At 51.1% G+C, this 19168-nt stretch overlaps 1 protein-coding gene across 10 annotated transcripts in view; it reads left to right on the plus strand.

The window, feature by feature from the left end:
• Positions 1-19168, plus strand: part of MTHFSD (methenyltetrahydrofolate synthetase domain containing) — a 43196-nt gene that overhangs the window by 9054 nt on the left and 14974 nt on the right. For 2 of the 10 annotated variants that reach the window (XR_014237444.1, XM_082366918.1), the window contains exons 1-7: positions 1691-1767; positions 5529-5632; positions 6350-6463; positions 8554-8667; positions 11425-11515; positions 14471-14583; positions 14837-14962. Coding sequence is in view for 9 of the 10 variants with exons in the window: in XM_082366918.1 (XP_082223044.1) it covers positions 1752-1767; positions 5529-5632; positions 6350-6463; positions 8554-8667; positions 11425-11515; positions 14471-14583; positions 14837-14962 (678 nt within the window). In the remaining variant the exon portion in view is untranslated. Of the gene's footprint in view, positions 1-1690; positions 1768-2382; positions 2488-3455; positions 4272-5528; positions 5633-6203; positions 6318-6349; positions 6464-8553; positions 8726-11424; positions 11516-14470; positions 14584-14836; positions 14963-19168 lie in introns of those variants that run through there. The other 8 variants (XM_082366920.1, XM_082366922.1, XM_082366919.1 and 5 more) reach the window with 8 other exon arrangements.

The following is a 19168-nucleotide window of genomic DNA, read 5'->3' on the forward strand; positions in this document are numbered from 1 at the left end:
CTGGTGTATGCTGCAGTAACAAACAGCCCAAGTCTCATTGACTTCGTCTTGAGCCAACCCCAGCTGGGTGTCACTCAGGAGCCTGGATTTTCAAAGGCTGCCTCTCCTGTCACCTTGGCAGTGGCAAGAGAGGCAGATTCTGCCCTGGGAATTAAGTGTCCAAGTGACACATGTCACTTCCATTCACAACTCATTGGCCTGAACAGATCATGTGGCCCCAACACACCCCAGGGACAGGAAGTTCAGTCTTCCCTGTGCCCAGGCAGATGGGTGAGCTGACTTTTGTTTAGCAGTCTCACATCTGCCACACATGTCCTACCTCTCCAGGCAGCTGGTGACTCTGTCTTGTTTCTCTCTGCAGCCCCAGTGCCTTGCAGGGTACCTTGGGGCATAATAGTACACAAGAAGTGTTTATTGAATGAATGTATGACTTTTCCAAGACTTTCCTCCCTAATAAATAAGGGAAAATATAACGCATGCATACTGTGTGCCAAGATGTTCTGCCTGTGACATCTCATTTAATCCTCTTTTGGGGTAGGTCCTGTTAATATCACCATTTTACAGGTGAGGAAACTTAGGTTTAGAGATCTTAAGTAACCACAAATTTTCAGCTACAAGTGAGAGAATCGGGATCTCTTAACCCATTAATTTGCTGCCTCTTTGAGATTAGGGTTAGCGTCTTAGAAATTAGAGTCAACTTAAAAAGTTAAAATACAAACTTCTGTATAAATAAAAATAGTCTATATGGAAACATACGTTTATGTAATTTCATAACTATATATACACAGTCAATAGCGTATGCACGAAGGCATGACTTCTGAACACATGACTCGATGTCTATGAAATTTTAGCTTCTTATACCACCAACTTGCAAGCCTGTAATTAACCGGGTGGGGTAAAAGGATTCATTATCGGAGCCTGCAAGAAGCGACTGCTCTCTGGGAGGTGCAGACAAGGCTTTGATTGTTGGACAGGGCAGGGAGAGAAAGAGGTGAGGAGGCTATATGTTTTTCACCGAATTTGCAGACTGTGGGATGGGTGTTCTGAGCCCCAGGGAATACACCAGACTTGGAATCACCATCCTGCCTTAAAGTGACCACCGGGTCTCACGGTGACGATAAGCAAGGGAGGCCCTAGGGGGCCTGTAAAGGACCGAATGAAGCAGAGCGGCTCCCCAGGGGGAAGGGAATCTTCTAGCTTCTCGGGAGCCAGCCTTTGTTATTAGAATTATTTATTTATTTGTTTAGCACTTTAGGAGGGGTGTGTGTGTGTAGATGGTGCAGGGGGAAGTCAGGGAACAGAAAATAAACTGCGGCATTTAACGTTTGTAGGGTCTCACAGGAGAGGGATCGCGGCATGGAGGAACAATCCAGGCCGGCTTCCCGGAGTAGGGGGCCTCTGGGGAATAGAAGAGGAGGTAGCTGTGTTTGAATTGGCAGTGGGCTCCAACAGTCCAGGGGTTGTTCACTCGGTAGCTCCCCAGCGCCCGGCAAACGCACGTCGGAGCAGGGGCTCTATGCTGGCCTGCTCAGAGAACAAACCCTCAGGCCCCACGCCCACCTCCCTTCGCAAGGCCCGCGGAGCCGCACGCGCATGCGCGCCGCAGAACGTTCCCACCAGGCCTCAGCGGCTACGCCACCGCCCCCACCCCCACCCCAGGCCAGTGCGCAGGCGCCTGGAGGGCGCGCACAGGTGTCGTCACTTTGTGCCGGACTCCGCTGGGGGAGCTGTCGCGCACTGACGGCGTCGCCATGGAGCCGAGGGCGGGTGAGGAGCCGCCGGAGGGACCACCTGAGAGACGGGCCGGGGACGCGGAGGGGCCACTGAGAGACGGGCGGGGAGGCGGAGGGGCCGCTGAGAGACGGGCCGGGGACGCGGGGAGGCGGAGGGGCCGCTGAGAGACGGGCGGGGAGGCGGAGGAACCACCTGAGAGACGGGCCGGGGACGCGGAGGGGCCACTGAGAGACGGGCGGGGACGCGGAGGAACCACCTGAGAGACGGGCCGGGGACGCGGAGGGGCCGCTGAGAGACTGGCGGGGACGCGGAGGAACCACCTGAGAGACGGGCCGGGGACGCGGAGGGGCCGCTGAGAGACTGGCGGGGACGCGGAGGAACCACCTGAGAGACGGGCCGGGGACGCTGAGAGACGGGCGGGGAGGCGGAGGGGCCGCTGAGAGACGGGCGGGGACGCGGAGGAACCACCTGAGAGACGGGCCGGGGAGGCGGAGGGGCCGCTGAGAGACGGGCGGGGAGGCGGAGGGGCCGCTGAGAGACGGGCCGGGGACGCGGGGAGGCGGAGGGGCCGCTGAGAGACGGGCGGGGACGCGGAGGGGTCCCCGGGGATTGGGCAGACGGGACGTGGGGGGGCGGGCGGGGTCTCAGAGGGGTCGGAGGCGGGTGCGGGGTCGAACCTGCGGTCGGTTGCGACCCGGATACCCGACACTGTCAGTGAAGCAGGTGGGAAGAGGAAGGGAGACCATCTTCTGGGTACGTGGTACTGTCCGTGCGCCCCCGTGAGATGTGTCTCCCGTATCACGCCCTCTTTACAGCAGGGGAAACAGCGGCTCACAGCTGCTGGCAGGGGCACGACCGGAAGCCAATTTAACCTAAACGCTGGGGTGCTGCATCACAGACCTCTTAACGGATGGTTTCCGAGACCTCGGCTGTCCCAGGCCCTTCCCTAGGCCCTGGGGAGGCTCGCCCCAGAGCCCCTGAGCTTTGGTTATTGATTGCAGAATTGCCTGGCAAAGGTGTTACGAAGGCTGTTGGTGCCCCAGGGTCTGTTAAAGCCCGGTTCGACAACCCTGAATAAATCCACTCCTCCCTTACTGTCTGGGTAGCGTGGAAACAGCACAGTAAACAGGTGCCGATAGTTCAGTGGGATGGTGACAAAGACCTTTGGAGATGCCACGAGTGACCTCAGGGCTAGAGGTAGAAGGAACGAGACCCAGGCTGACCTGTTGGGCAGTTACGGAACAGGGTTCATGCATTTCTCACATTAATATATGTCGCGTTTTATTATTGTAATTATTTCCCATGTTTTGGTAACTTTCCAAGGGCAAGAACCTGCCCTTTTATTCTCTCCCTCGCCTTGCAATTAGCCCATTGCTTTCTAAATGGGAGTCACCCGGATGTTTGTGATTTATTGACTCTGGAGCAAGGGCCCCAATGCCTACATCTCTGTGTCCCACACAGCACTGTGCACAGTGTTGGGGATATTATTGGATGTCTGGGTTGTTAGTGACAGTGATAAATGTAGTAGCTTTTTAATAGTTGTGTCGATGTAATGGTTTCTGTTTGAAAAAGCAAGCAGTGAGCGTGCTCTGGGTTCCTCAAGGGGGGAGGGTCCTAAAGGAGGGACGTCTGTCTGTGACCGAGCACTCAGAATGCTTTCTGGGGGAGGTGGCGTCTCATCTAGGGCCTGAAGGGAGAGGAGGGGGAGAACCTGGGAGGGGAGGGGAGGAGAGGAGGTACAAAGGCCTGAAAAAGACAGGGGGACAGGTGTGTGGGGCTAGGTACCGGCGTGGTTGGGCCACTTTTTGAATTCGATGTGAGGGTGACAGGAGATGAGGCTGAAGCGGCCAGGAGAGCTTTGCAGCTCATTCCACATCCTGTGCCAGGGATCCTCGGGGCACTGGAACAGCATGGAGGGGAGACTTCCTGGAGGTGGTGCCGAAGCTGGGCCTTGAAGAGTGAGGGTTTGCCTGAGGGACAGGGAGTAGAACAGACTTTCCAGCGGAGACCAGCAAATGCAGAGCTCCCAGCAGGAAAGAACAAGCCAAGTGCTGGAAACTGCCTGCATGGCCCTAGCCAGGCCAACAGTAGTATAGTCTTGGCTGGCATCTTTGGAGATGCGCGTTCCCTAAGTACACTCGAATCTGCATTCTTGATTTCTGCAGTGGTTCAGAAGCACAGCTAGGGTCAAGAGGCACCAGCAGTGTTTGCAGGAAGTCCAGGAAGCTCTGGGGTCTGGCTGTGAAGGGCCTGGTATGGTTGCTTTTCCAAGGGAATCTGTGTCTAGCCTGTGGGCATAAGCAGTGGAAACCTTTGGCTCTGGCCCTTAACGCCTTAAAACTACATGTAGAGGTTTAACAAATCGCTGTAAAATGGGCAAGGGCTGTAAAGGCACACATCGGTAACAAGGTTGGAAACCACCTGTTGCCCATCAGTCTTGAGTAAAATTTGACCTGCCCGCATCGTGGGAAACTGCACCTGCAGAAAAGGATGGGGGTCCTTTTGTATACCATATGGACCAATCTGCAAGATAGTAAGTAAGTAGCAGCAGGGTTCAAAGCAGTGTATGTAGCTGCATGTATAGCACACCCTCCTAGGGAAAGAAGATGAGGGCAAGACTGGAGTGTCTCCAGTGAGAAGCCTGAGATGCCTGGGGAAGAATTCACTAGAACAAATAGGTGCACTGATTGCCTTGGGGGAAGGGACCTGGTACTCGGCAGACAGTGAGGAGAGAGGCTCTTCATTATAGATGCCTTTGTATGTTTTAAAACTCCATTTGCAAAAGAATTAAGCTTTTAAAATGTAATTTATTCACAAGATTCAAAGCCACACAATTCGTAAACGTTTATGGTGAGAAGCCAGCTGCCAGCCACGTCCCACCAGCCAGGTTGGTGCCCCCAGCTCTCTGGCTGTGGGGCTGCTCCCTTGTGTCACTTTTGAGCAGCCTCCACTCATGTAGGGGAGACGGAGGACTTGAGAGGTTGAACCTGCCCCTCTCTCCTGCCTGGGTGATGAGAGGTGCCCCATCACACCAAAGTGATTGGAAACGAACTTCTGTACGAGTGCAGGGATATCTTTGTGGACTAAGAAAAACAAAAATTCAGTGAATGTTTTAAAATTGTTTATATGAATGTGCTGATTTTATTTTTTCCTGCATAACTGGAAGCTACTTTTCATAGTTCTCCATTCCAAGAGGGGCACATGGTTGATGCGGATTTTCTTAGGACTCTCCCAATCAAGTCATTAAGGAATACTTGTTGCCTAAAAATCCATTACCAAAGTGAGGTCTAGAATAAAGATTCCCGCAAAAAACGGGGATTGTAGTTGGTAATCCAAAATAGTAGCTGGGTTACGAATCACTTAGGTCTAAGAGAAGCGAACAGGACTTACAGCAGGAGTGCAGTAATCACAGCTGTCTCGAGACCGATAGACTGAGAGTGAGATCACAGAGCCTTAACTGAGCAGAACTCGTATCTCCACGTTTGGAGTTAGGAATTCTTGGGTCCATGGCTTGGGTTGCGTTTGTTCTCCCGCCGCTGCAGGTTCATAGAACTAGCTTAATTAACACTTGGGTTACATTGAATTTACACTGTGTTTGGACTATAGCAGTTTACTGAGGTGTAAAAACTTATCACTGACCCTAGTTTTTCGACGTAGGGATCAGAAGCCCTAGGTTCTGTCTGGTGGGGCAGAGCTGGGGGTGCAGCGGGAGCAGGCGGGCCCCGGGCCCCGGGCCTGCTGCACCGTGGGCTTCCTGTCTGTGAGTTCATCAGTCACACCCTTTATTGCCGTAGGTGTTTCCAAACAGGACATTCGTGAGCAGATTTGGGACTACATGGAGTCACGAAATTTAGCTGATTTTCCCCGGCCTGTTCATCACAGGATTCCCAACTTCAAGGTACTGAAGCATTCCTGGAGCGCTCGCAGTGAAAGCAGGACACCCCTAAATGAGTAACAGTAGTAAGACAGTTACCATCCTGCTTCACGGTGGATTTGAACGCGGTGAACAGTGAGCGAGTGGTGTGAAATCCGAGCCAGCTGGCCGGGGTGCTTTTATGCTTTGAGATGTCCTTCATCTTGTTACTTAACCTTCGCTCTCGAGCACCTCTTGCCTCTCTGTGCAGGGTTGGTGGGTGGGTTGCACCTTGCCATGAGGAGGTGCTAAGGCTACTGTCCCCCATTTGGTACAGAGTGAAATATTTCTCCTGGCTGGAAGCGTTCGATTGTTGTGGTGCCTTTTCACACAGTTGGCTCCTGAGGAGTGACGGGCTCTGAGAGGGAGCCCCAGCCAGCGAGGCTGGCTTCTCAGCCCTTTCTACCTGGCTGCTTCCTTAGACATTTCTCGGGTGACCCCAGACCTGGTCTCACAGTCGGCCCCCGCGCCTGCCTGGGGGAGATGCTGGAGCATCAGGCTGAGGGTGGCCCAGGGTGGTGGCCTCTTAGTAACGTGCACTTGCATTTAAAAACAGGGTGCTTCTCAGGCCGCTGAGCATTTCCCACGTTTGCGGGCGTTCAAAATGGCCAGAACCATTAAAGTCAACCCTGACGCACCCCAGAAAAATGCCCGCTTCTTCGTCCTCGACGTAAGTGCACCTTTGTCTGTCTGCCTAACCAGGGCTCTTATCTGGCTTGCCAAAACATCAAAGACCTCGAGGTTTTTGCCAGAACGCAGGAAGTTAAAGTGGACCCTGATAAACCGCTGGAAGGCGTCCGGCTGCTGGCGCTGCAGGTAATCCCATTCCCTGAGCCTGAGCCCTGGCTGCTGCGCGGCCCACCTTCCCCAGGTGGCCGGCAGGCGTGCACAGTCCCACTTGTCGAAAGATGGTGCTTCTGGCTCCCTCCGGCGCAGAATGCGTCCTTGGAGTTGTTTTTTCCAGGACCGTCCAGAACTCTTCCGTTGTCTGTCGGTCAGAAGTCCTGAACATGTCTGAATTCAAAGAGAAAAGACTGTGAAACCGTGACTTTGAGGCATCCCAATTATAGTGTACCTCTCCAGAAGCGAATGATTGCAATATATTTCATTTGCTACATTTGTAATACTGTAATTCTTTGAAACTTGATAACCCATGAGTAAGAGATCTGATAAATGAGTCCCCAAAATATATGAATTAGAACAGTGTTTCTTAACTTAGATATAATAGGCCCCTTTTCAAGAAGAAAAATTCCCCCAGGGTTGCTTCAATTTATTATAATTTAATAAGTATAAACATAAAACTTGGCATAAATTATAATGCTCAGGATCTTATGTGACTGTAAAGCCAAAGTAAACATGTAAATTACATATAAACAAAACTATAAAAGCAGTAAAATTCAGATAACAGCACTCATTTAGTGTAATGGCTGATGTTGTTTTGCTGAAACAAAACACCCTTTACAGTGAGTGTAGCGCTGCGTGTGGCAGTGTGGGGTCTGTGGGATTCTGCTGTATGCCACCAGGCCTCGGGGGGCGACTCAGTTTCCCTACGACTCCTAAGAATCCTTGATCTGCGGGCACCTTTCATCCTGTGTGGGAAAGTGCATACCTCGGCAGGCAAGGATAGTGATGCATACGGCCGCAGATCACACCTGGGGGCACAGCTTCCCAGGCTTGACCCCAGACCTTCATTCGGTTCTAGAACCTTTTCATAGTAAACGCCCTGATGGAGCTTTGAGATCCCTGGGCCTGAGCACACTGGCTGTAAGTCAGCACCCCTGAGGAGCTTTGAAGACTCTTGCCAGTGTCCGGTTCTGAGTCAGGCTCGAGTGGAACTGGACGTTGGGGAGTCTCAGAGCTCCCCAGGGCACTCTGGTATACAGCCAAGGGGTGATCAGAGTAGTGTGCAGTATACCAGGATCTGGAGACTGCAAACAAAATCACCCACCTCTGTCATACTCAAAAGGAGAGTAGCACGTACTCGTTACTTTTGCTGAAATACTCTCCTTGGGGTTGAAAACCTTATTTAAATAAGCCAAACTGTGATTTTATAGGTCTTTTATTGGTCTCAGGCTGTCATCTCCTGCACAAAAAATAGAATATGTGATTTTTTACATGAAAGAGTTCATAAATTTTATGATTGCCTCATGGCCCACCCCTGTATAATCTGCAGCGGTGTCCTTGGGCCTTGTTTCTCCAACTTTCTTGCGCATCAGGATTACCGGGTGGGCTTGTTAAAGCAGGTTGCTGGGCCCCACGGGGCTTCTGATCACTTCTGACAGGAGTCCAGGGGCTGCTGATGCTGCTGGCCGGGGGCCCCCACTTTGAAAACCCCTGCCCTGGGGCTCGCAGTAGGTATTTGAGAACTAAATAGAAGAAGATGGTTATCAACCCAGGTCAATATAAAATGCTGATTGTAATGAGCCCTTTCTCTCAGACTGTGATTTATTGAGCAGCAAACTAGATATAAGTGCTTGATGGGGTAATGTCTTTAATGTGGCTGTGCAATGCCAGCTTCGAGGTACAACATCCCTGTACCTCGGTAGTGCTTAACGCTGGGAGCAGAGGGCACAGGCAGGTTATGGCTGGAGTTTCCGTGAGAACAGACTGCATCTGGATTTGCATTGTCCTTTGCACCTGTACGCATTTTGAATGGCACGTAGAGTTGAGTCAGCGAGCTTCACAACCCCCCTGCCCCTTTATTCTGAGGCGGCTAATGCAGCTGCTCTAGGTAGAATTGGCCCCTGTGTTATTCACTTGGGTTTGCAAAGCAACTCATCTCCTTGGCGCACACCCCAAAATGCAGGTAATAGTAACTTGCTTCTGTTCCTGCAATGTTAAAAATATACACAAGAAAGTTCCCATCTTAAATTTTGTAATTTATTCATTGTCTTTTCTTTTAAAAGAGCAAAAAAACGTTGTTGGTTCCAACACCACGACTGAGAACGGGGTTGTTTAATAAGATCACACCACCCCCCGGGGCAACTAAAGACATCTTGAGAAAATGTGCCACCTCTCAGGTAAGTTTGAGAAGCAACACCGGCCACAGGGAAGAACCGTTCTCATCTGTGACTTCTGGTGAGTTAGAACAGTGTATATCTGCCAAGGTGAAATCTGTGTTTAACAAAGCCAAATGAAGAGTGATGTTAAGTATTCAGCAATCTTGTCATTACAGGAGCCAAGCAGAAAAACTGCCTGTAACTCGGTTTTTCTCTTGCACTAAGCTGAGAAATAGTAAATTCCCCCGTTAAAAAAGAAAAGGGAAAGCCAATTTTCCGGTACTCTGACGCCCTCTGGTGTTAACTTTTGATGCTGTTCAGTGTCCTATAGCATTTTCTCAGATGCCACCAGAGCAAATGGGGACACAGGGTAGAATTTCCAAAATATGTTCAATTGGAAATTGCCTTACCAAGTGCTAAAGTAATAATGGCTTTAGTGATTTAGCAATATGATTTTCTTCACTGCCTCAATGCCATAAAACCAGTGTGTAAATATTACATTAGAGTGCCTTATAATGGAATTTGTCTAGTATTTTATAGATGAAGAAATAGAATTTGGTGACTTTTCAGAGTTCTAGAGTTGACCCCAGGTCATTTGATTCCTAATCCAGTGGGAAGAAGAAATAGGGCATCAAAATATTCCTTTTAAAAAGGGATTTTCCACTTAAGTCTAGTGTATAAAAAGTGAATGCTTTATCGCTATTTATTGATAACCTGTCTTATTGCAAAAATAGAATTTGATGTGGCATACAAAAATACATATAATAAAATAAGATAATAAAACACACGTAGGAAAAAGAACAAAGGGAAAATAAATGTAGAAAAATAAGAGATAACCCTGGTTCTGGTCAGTGTTCAAAGTGCCCACCCCGTGATCCCCTGCAGTTGGCGGTCGTGGCCACAGATCTGAGCCCATACTTCCGAGAGCTGGCAGGGAATGTGATCTGTTACAAGTCGTAGGTTCCGGACAGTAAAAGCAGCCCCTTTCCACGTACTGAGGTCCAGGTCAGACGTGGCCGTGGTGCTGGTGTAGTGGTCTGTGTCACCCTTAACAGCATCCCACTCCCCTCTGAAGGGTGACCGACATGGGGCTCGTTGCCAGGAGGCCCTGTGAAGTGCCAGCACTGGCTGGTCCCGGCCTGGGTAAAGCCAGACCAGCTCTCACAACTGAACTTGCATACAGACTGAACTGTGGGCTCTGTTGTATCATGAGATATCGGATGGAAATCAGAGATCCAGGGCCATGAACCTCAGAATGACAGAGTGCAGGTAGAGGAAACCAAAGATTTTTGTTTTCTTTGTGGCAGAGGAAAAATGGCAAAGTAGAGAGAGACTCTTAAAGCCACATCTAATGCAGATGCAAATTTAGTACGATTATTATTTAGGTTGCCAAAGCTTAGTGGTGAAATGCTGCCACCGTGCATATCACTGTAGGAGACTGTGATGTAGCCTTACTTCTTGGCAGATAAGACTCTGAGTTTGTCCCTCAGCCCCCTGCTACTGTCACACCCCAGCCACCTGTGTCTGCCATCGTTGTCTTTGTATTTACTCTTTGACTCAGGAGTGTTCTGGTAACCACCCCAGAGGGCAGACAGAAAGGTCTGTTAACTGCCTCATAAGTCTCTCTGCCCATCTGGTGACTCTTGGTTGAATAGAACAGGATTTTGGAGAGTCAGGGTGACTCCTGGTTGCTCACGCTGTGTCTGGTCAGACTGAGCAGGTGAGGCTGAGCCCCCGAGAGAAGAGGGGACCTGACAGACAGGTTACAACACAGAAAACCCCAGGCAGGTGCATGCTCCCCAAGGCTGCCGGGCACCAGGCTCACTGAAATGGGCTTGAGGACATGGGCCGTGGGCAAGAGACCTGCCTGCGTGGCCGCTGTGAGCTTAACAAAAGACACGCTTTCCCGCAGTGGGGGCACCGCGGGCCGATGACCGCGGTTTGATGGTTGGGACGCCCCAATCATGGTACCGATCCTATAGGGACTTGTCACGTGCTTGTCGACAGGGCACCGTACCACATCCAGCGACCACTGCTGCCGGGTACTGGGCCGTGCAGCATCCTACTCTAGTTTCCTAGATTTCCCTGGCGCCCATTATCAGAATCATGGCCACAGGAGCCTCCCTGTGCTTCGCACACAGGCCTCCATTAGTTAGCATAAGTGGGTGTGCTTTGGGTGCTTTTTGGTTGAATAATTAATATGTTAGGAGTGATTAGCTGTTCACGCAGAGAGAGGCCTCCAGTGTTTCACAGTGAACTAATATGTCACACACACTTAATGGCCGTGTCTTACGTGCTAGACGCTTTACCTGCGCTCTGTCATTTCATTCCAACGTGCCGGATGAGGCACGGCTCGTGTCCCTGTCTTACAGAGGAAGAGACTGAAGCTCAGAGAGTTTCCTCCTGTTGAGGCCACAGAGGAGAGGGATCTGGACCCAGTTCTTTGTGACTCCCGAGCCTGTGTTCTAATCACTGTGCTCTCCTGCCTCTTGGAGGAAAATGATTTGTTGAATATTATGAAATGAATATCCTGGTCGTTGTGGTATCAGTTCCTCCTGATGTCTTTGCTGGGGAAGAATGTGGGGAATTGTCTTAAAATGGTTCGGATCCGTGGTTTTCCTGAGCTGCCGCTTCCGTGATGCTGCGTGTTTGCTGTGGGATGGTGCACGTGCTTGCTTCCCTCGGGAGGTTGTTCAGACCCTGAGTGCATCTCGCCGTGGGTTATGAGACGGGTGGTCTCTCTGCCAGGGAGCTCTCAGGCCGCGTGTCTGTCCGCAGGGCGTGAGGAACTACAGCACTCCCGTGGGCTTGGATTCCAGGGTCCTTGTGGACTTAGTGGTGGTGGGGTCCGTGGCTGTTTCTGAAAAAGGTAAGATTAAGAACAGAAACTCTCGGATGTGACCACTTACCCTGCAGCCTGATGTTCCCCCAGCGCTCCGGTCGCCTTTCAGACATTGATGGTGAGTAATTTCAGCTTTCTGGACGCGTGCCTGGCCTGCATAACCACTGCATCTATCACTCATTTTGAAGAATTAACTCGGTCCCTCCCCCTCTCAGCCCCACTCAACACCTTTACAGCATTTTCACTTTTCATAACAGGAAAAATAAAGTGAGATAATCTCTCTTCAGGTGGTGAAAGATTTCCCCTCTGTTCTTAAGTTAACTGGAACTGGAGCTGAATTTATTTGCAGTGCGTCAGTAAATAGTTGGTTTTGGAGAGCCTCCAGTAAGTGGAGAAACGTTGGGTTCTGAAGCTCCTTTCTGTTGTGAAGCAGCAGCCTCCTGGACGGGGCGGGGTGTCCTGAGCCTGCCTGTGGGGCCTGGAGCTTCACCCCGCAGGCCTGTGAGCAGGGACAGGGCAGGTCGCTATGCCAGCCTCTGCCCTGGGCTGAGCCACCCTCAGCACTCGTCTCGGGGGTTCCCGAGGGCCTCTTCCTCTCTGCCCTGCTCTGCCCCAGGCCCAGCTGGGTGCTGTTGGAAACGAGCTGCTGATTCTGCGGCAGGGTGAGCACATTGCAGAGTTGCGCTTGTGTGGTGTGATTGGGACCCCCACCCTCGCTAGGAAAGCCTTCTCCCTCCTCCCTTCCCGCCAAGAGGATGTCCTGAGATGCTCATCCTCAGATCTCCCTTTGGAAGTTAATCGGCCAGAGCCAAGTTCTTCCTTCAGTAGAGGTTCCGAATAAACAGTTGGCGAGCAGTGCTCTAAATCATTTGTTCTGAACCCCGAACGTCGTGTTTTAAATGTTGGCCTTTAATACCATCACCTTAAACTTACTCTTTTCTCAGTTCCTGCTCTGAGCTACTGTGTGAGGTGCTTAGGAGTGAGATGTTACAGGTCTTTTATTCCTTGTCTTCCGTGTATTCCCAGTTACAGATGCTTTACCTGTGTCCTCAGGGACGGGCACACATGAGCACACGTGTGCCCACTGTGTGCCGGATGCCAGGCCGGCGCTGAGTGGACTCTGCTGTGGGTCCTCAGTGGGTGGGAGGAGCGGACATGGGAGCTGAACCACGATGCGACGTGCTCAGTGCTGGAAACAGAAGCCGGGGTGGACGTAGTGGGGCTCAGAGGAGGGGCTCACCAGCTCGGAGCAGGGCGACCTCAGAAGAGGCCTCAGGGTTAGCTCCTGTGCGCCAGGCGTGTTCGAGGCAGGCGGCGCAGGACAGGGAGAGGGAGTGCCGTGGTCACGTAGCATGACCCTCTAGTGTCCGGGGCTGTCCTTCCAGAGACCTGAGGCCAGATGCCGGGAATTGGGCTGTACTCTTTTGGCAATGGGAAGTTAGCAAAGATTTCTTCTTTTAAAAGGACACCAGGAGTTTTCTTTTTTAGTTCAGGATGTATGAAAAAGAAAACAATGTTTTGTAACTGTCACTGTTCCGATAACCCCCTAATTAAAACAACAAAATCACCATGCATGTGTTTAAAAAATGTGGATAGCACAGAAAGCATTGCCTGGCCACTTTCCCTCTGCCTGTCCCCTGATGCCCACGGAAGTATCAGCTGTTGTGGTGTGAGATACAGGCGTCTCGAGTGTTCTGTGTGCGGGCTGCGTGTTCATGTTGGTTCTGTTTCCGCACTGACAGCGCTCTGGGCCCTGCTGCCACTGCGTCTGTGTCTCCAAGGGCTCTGCCCGTCAGCACAGAGCTCAGCCTCCTCCTGTTCATCAGCCCTGACTGACATACATTTAAGTTATCTCCAGTGTTGGTTTCCGTCTTTCCCTTGCAAATAGCGCCAGAATGAGGTGTAATCTTATCATATGCTCTAGGGGTACCTTTGAGGACTATCCGTGGGATGATTCCTAGGAGAGGAATTGCCGGACCAAAGGGTTTTTAAATCCTGATGGATGTTGTCAGATTACGCACCAGAAAGTGTGCTCACCTCACATCCCCACACCATCTGCTTGCGTCTCTCCCTCTTCTCCTGTTAATAACTAGAATTATCCCACCTCAGTTTTTGTGTCTGATAGTGAACAGTGGCATTTGAGTTGCCTCTTCACTTGCATCTGATTTGGGTGAGCTTGAACGTTTCTCCTGTGTTCAGTGTCCATCCGCCTGTCTCTCTCTGGACTCTTTGTACCCTTTGCTGTTCTGCTGTTGAATTGTCTTTCTCTTGCTTCTTTGCATGCACGGTTGAAGGCTTTTCATTGTAAAAGTAGCTCAGTCAGGTCTGAATCTTACAAGGACGCATGAGTGATGGCGCTCACACGCTTGGTGATGATGCTGACGTTACGTAGAAGGCCTGGGCATCCTACCAAGAAGGGTAACTGGATTCGGCTGGGAGCTAGCGGCGTGCTAACGTCCACCGTCCACTGTCCTGCGTTCTTTTCTCCTGCTTAGCTTGTCCGTCAGCTTCAGATGATGAATCCTTTTCTTGTGCTGCATTTGTGAATTTGCAAAATAGCACTAGTGCTGCTTAAACCGCCTCCTTCCAAGCTGTGGGGCTGCGCTGGGTGAGTCCTTAGTGCTTTTACAAGGCAAGGCTGTGCCGTCTCACAGCCATGTCCCTGATTTAAACTTTCTGCTTTCCCTCCATGATGAAAAAGATTTGCCTTTAGTAGGAATTTGTTCTTAGTGTTTTAAAAAACTACTGTTTCACTACTTTTAATCGTAAACATAAAGCTCACATAAATGCAAGCTCAGTTTCCTTGGTAAAGGAGAGGTCTCTGTGTTTAAAAGGCTCCACGCTCACTTCACTGTGTGTTAACCACTGTACGCATTTAGTGTGGCTCTTCCTCTGTAACTCCTCTGAGTCCACGATGAGAAATGTAATCCTGCGTGGTTCCCCAGACCCCACAGAGACGCTGATTCTCTGCGTTGTTCTTAGGCTGGAGAATTGGGAAGGGAGAAGGCTATGCCGACCTTGAATACGCCATGATGGTGTCGATGGGAGCGGTCAGCCAGGGGACGCCGGTGGTCACCATCGTCCACGACTGCCAGGTGCTTCCTGGGATCAGGCCAGCAGAGCTACTGCTGCTTACCGAGAGCACGGGGCGGGGCGGGGCAGGGTCTCTGCCGTCACTGCCTGCCGTGTCAGGCGTGGCGTCGCTCAGCCAGGCTGGATTCGCTTGGTGCGGCAGCTCGGCCTTGCCCACGATGGGTTTGGGGGACATTGTGCTTCCACCCAGCGGTGCAGCGAACACAGCTGGGGCCGTGTCCCTGTCAGCTTCTTCACGCGCCTCTGTTTGACCAGGTTGTCGACATACCTGAGACACTCCTTGAGGATCACGACCTCACCGTGGACTATATTCTCACTCCAACTCGAGTCGTCACCACGGGCTGTGCGCGCCCCAAGCCAGCAGGAATCGTGTGGTCCAAGGTGGGTCCCCGTGGTGTGCAGTGAGGCCAGCGCCGGCCCGTGGCTTACAGGCACCTCCGCTTTCCCTGCGTTCTCTGTCTGGCATGGCAGCTGCCCCCGGCCTGCGTGGCTGTGCGTTAGAGTCACCCATGAGTTTCTGAACCTTTCTGCTTCTGAATCATGGTCTCCAAGCATGGGCTGGAGAATCTACTTTGCAAACCTGCTGGTTCTGACGAGCAGGCAGGGTTCAAGGTGTCTACACAACACCAGCTATAGGCGGCGGGAAGTGACCAACTCAACTAGGAGAGCTGATGCCTTGAGTCTGTTTGCCAGCTGGTGTTCACTTCTAAGAGCTGTCTTCTGCCGTCCCTGCTATGCATGGTCCTAATCATCAGTCTTTCCTTTTGCAAACCTAGATTTTCTTAATGCTGTCTGCATCTCCATGCAGAACCAAATTGCGTAGGAGGCAGTACCCAAAGCCTTCGTAAGCTGATGCCATGGTGACTTTTATCTCCAGAACAGGCAGTGGCATGTATCGCAGACTGGTCTGCAATTGGAGTTTGACCCCAGAAGCCAACCTGTAGGTTATGATGCCATCTACTGGTAAATAGCCAGAATTACTGAGAAAACTGGAGAAGTTGTGCTCCGTTTGGATTGAAACTCTTGGTCAAATTAGCATGTTTGTCCATGTTTCCCATTCCTTAAACCTGAGTCATCCAGAGCTGGAAGGCCTCCTTCCTGTGGGCGTGGGAATCAGCAGCATCCACCTCCGAGGATGAGCCCTGTGCTCTCACCGCACCCTGAGGGCTTCCGCACAGATGCCTGCGCTCCTGCCAGGATAGCCCCTGAGGAGAGCAGAGGGGAGCACATGAGACCCTGAGATGGGGTGTGGGACCGTGCACGTGCACCCGGAGCACCAGGGAGAAGGCCGCAGCATCCTTCATGACTATTGAAACGTCCCTCGGGACATTTAGAACTCAGGGTTCCCCAGAATTCAGACCCACAGCCTCCCTTTGAATGGTGACTGACATACAGGCCGTGGGAGCAAGGTGGCTGTGCTCAGAGGTGAACACGCGGTCTGGGGAGGATACATCACAGGGGCGGCCACAGTGAGGCTGCAGGTGCCCTGGGGCCAGCACTTCATAGCTGAGGGCCAGCTGCAGCGCAGGCTGGGAGGATTCTGGGGGCCTCTCCAGGGAGAGGGAGATGGTTGCCTTGGAGAATAGCCGTGGTTACAGTCTGCAGATTTTAACAAGAAAAATATAAAGAAAGCAGCAAATTAGGTTATCAGTTGTGTTAGTTGAATATAATCCCTCTGAGATGAAAGGAAACCAGATTCAACCCCAGCTTCCTGAGACATCTCAGCCTGCTCATCGGGACGTTGGCTTATTCCTCCTCTTCCTGGAGGATGCTAATGGTTAGTGAGGCCTTGGCAAGAATCCCTAGCTCGTAAAAGGCCATTTCTTATTTTGGGTCCTGTGTTCTCAGTTCTGCCATGCAGAGGGATGGGTCCTGTGAAGGCAAGGACTCTCTCTAGCCCCTGGGGTTTCTGTCTTGATCTTGCTATGTGTGCAGCCAGAGTGCGTTTTGATTGACTCTGGGGACAAAGTCCCTAATTCCACTGAAGATTTGAGGAGGTGGGGGGGCAGTTCAGTGCTGGGTTATAGTACTGTTTCAGGTTGGCTCTTTGTTTGGCACATACCGGTAAACCCTTGTGTGATGCTCCGCCCATAGACTTGTCATGCAAGGACCAGACTCTAGGAATTTGCCTCTTGTCTGTATCATTGGAATATCTGGAGTCCCCTTTTTCTTCTAAACACTGTAGCCCTCCCAGATGAAATGTTTTGAAATAGGTACAAAATGGGATGCTTTTTTTTTTTTAACTCATTCTTAATACACAAAGACTGTACAGCATTTGATTTTCCAGCTTTGCTCCAACTTCTCAAGAAATGTGAGTACTGCCCCAGCCGATAGACCGATCTGATATGGACTCTGTTTCCAGCTCCAGTCACCTCGGACAGTGGGTCTCCTCGACCCACCTTCTAAGTCTTGCAAGAGACTAACGTGATTTTTATGGAAGTTGTAGTTCTCATTAGAAATACTTCTGGTGTTTCTGTTTAACCTTGCCAGCAGCTGCTCCAGCACATCCTGGCATTATAGAATGAGGTCATACCTCCCAAGCACCTTACCTTCTGGTCACGTGAAGTGAGAACCAGAAAGAAAATCAGTTTATCCCAGAGTGTAACCCCAGCGTGTGGCGGAGGGAGGTTAGAGCCGAGTGTCTTCTTCTTGGGTTGGCAGCAGATGCCTTGAGAGTCAGATTTCTGATTGTATTGGACTTAGCGAGCATTTCTAGGGGATAGATTTAATTAAATCTCTAAAGGGAACATATATTTATAAATGACTGCCATCTGCATGCTTCAGCAAAAAGTGATTGTAGTGTACAAAAAAAAATCAATTTTGCTTTATACTTGCTTTTTAAATGGTATGATTAGTTACAGAAGGGCATACATTTTTTTGCTTTGATTAACAAGCAAAATCTTTCATTTCACATGGCAAATAGACAAAACCTAACAAACGTTCCTAATTGCCAGCCAGGAAAAATAGAGAGAGAGCAGCACTGTGGGTCCTGTGTGGGTGTCCAGCCCGTCCACCTGGCTCGCAGAAGCCTGTCGGCTGTAGGGCCACCGTCAACCTGCGCCATCCCATGAGGAGCACATAGGTGGCAAATGGCTGGGAAAGTGGCAAAGGCCCCTCACGGTCAGGGAGGTCTGTCCTTTAGAACTCACGGGGTGGGAGCGGCACGGAGAGGGAGCTGACGCTGAGCTCTGTTGTTCCAAAGAACGTACTGCTCTCAAGATGAGCAGCTCTGCGTACAAGCCTCGCATTTCTGTGTTTCCGTTTCCAAAGATCCCTTGGTGTGCGCCAGCGTGGCGGTGCTGTGGACTCAGTTCGCAGTGTGTGCTGGAAGGCTTTCCTTATCCTGCAGCTGATTGCAGTTTGTATGTGCGCCAGCTTGGGATCAGGTAGCTCCCGGGGACGTGCACAGAAGGATGCGTGTTTGCTTCACACACGTTCTAGGGTGGCTTTCTGCTGCCTGAGCGTGGAGCCTCACCCCGTGGGTCCGGCTTCCTGAGGACACGCACCTCTGCCTGAGGCAGCCCTGTGGGTCCACTGGGCACTTCAGGGGCGCTCATCTGGCCACAGTGGGCCCAGCGGACGCACGGCACTTCCCGGGAGGTGTGGGCTGGTGGCTCCTGCTGCTGCTGCTGGGATGGGGGTAACGTTTAGTCCTCTCATGCAAGGACATAGTCGCACTTCTTCTCTGATTGTAATTACAGTTTTAGATTTGATCATTCTTTCTCAATGCTAGATCCAGTAACTTAAGAAATCCCCAAGAACCTAATTATGACTAGTTTAAATTTGCTCCTAGATACTTTGAAAGAATGCAAGAATCTGAACTCCTTAAGAAGGTAGAAGGGGGACGTGGGAGGGAGTTGGGTTGGCCAGACTCGCATGGTCTTTGGGATTCTTTGGGAACCGGAGCCTCTGGAGGACTGGTCTGTGAGTTTAATCACCTTCAGATGCGTCAGTTCAGGAGATGGCAGAGGGTCAAGTGGAGGAAGATTCCCTTTGATCAGGAAGAGTGGCTCCATCTTGTGGGTGTCTCCGTGGCATCGACGTGGTTTTTGTTTTTCTCTTTGTATCTCAACAATGGGAAACATGAGAAGGAGGGAGTTTTTCTTTGCGCTAAGAGTGTGCTCTGTTCTGAAGACCCGAGTGGTCGGGTGCCCCCCGCAAGGCTCCTGACTTGGCTGTGCCGGGGACAAGGGCAGCGTCTGGCTGGGGAGGGCTCTGACCCCCAGGCAAGGCTTTGCCTTGGTGGACAGCATCGTTTGCATAGCACTGGGAGAGAGACCTGGGACGAAATTGATGAGGATTAGGAGCCTGCAGGTTTGTGAGAAGGTACTTGCCGTGCTTAGGTGTTTGTGTTTCTTTAAATCTTATTCTAATCCATTGATTCTCAACCTGGGATCTGTGTGCCTGGGATCAGTTTGTAGGTCCATGAACAGATGCTGGGAAATTGTACAGAGAATTGTGGGGGAGCCTTTCTTGGGAGGGAACCCCAGCTTCTCTCCAGGGTCCCTGACACCCTGACAAGGATAAGAACCATTGCCCTAAGCTACTTAGGATTCTGAACATATTGAGAACACTGGTACCAGTTGA

Source organism: Balaenoptera borealis (assembly GCF_965194805.1).
Source record: "Balaenoptera borealis genome assembly, chromosome: 19".
Classification (NCBI taxonomy): Eukaryota; Metazoa; Chordata; class Mammalia; order Artiodactyla; family Balaenopteridae; genus Balaenoptera; species Balaenoptera borealis.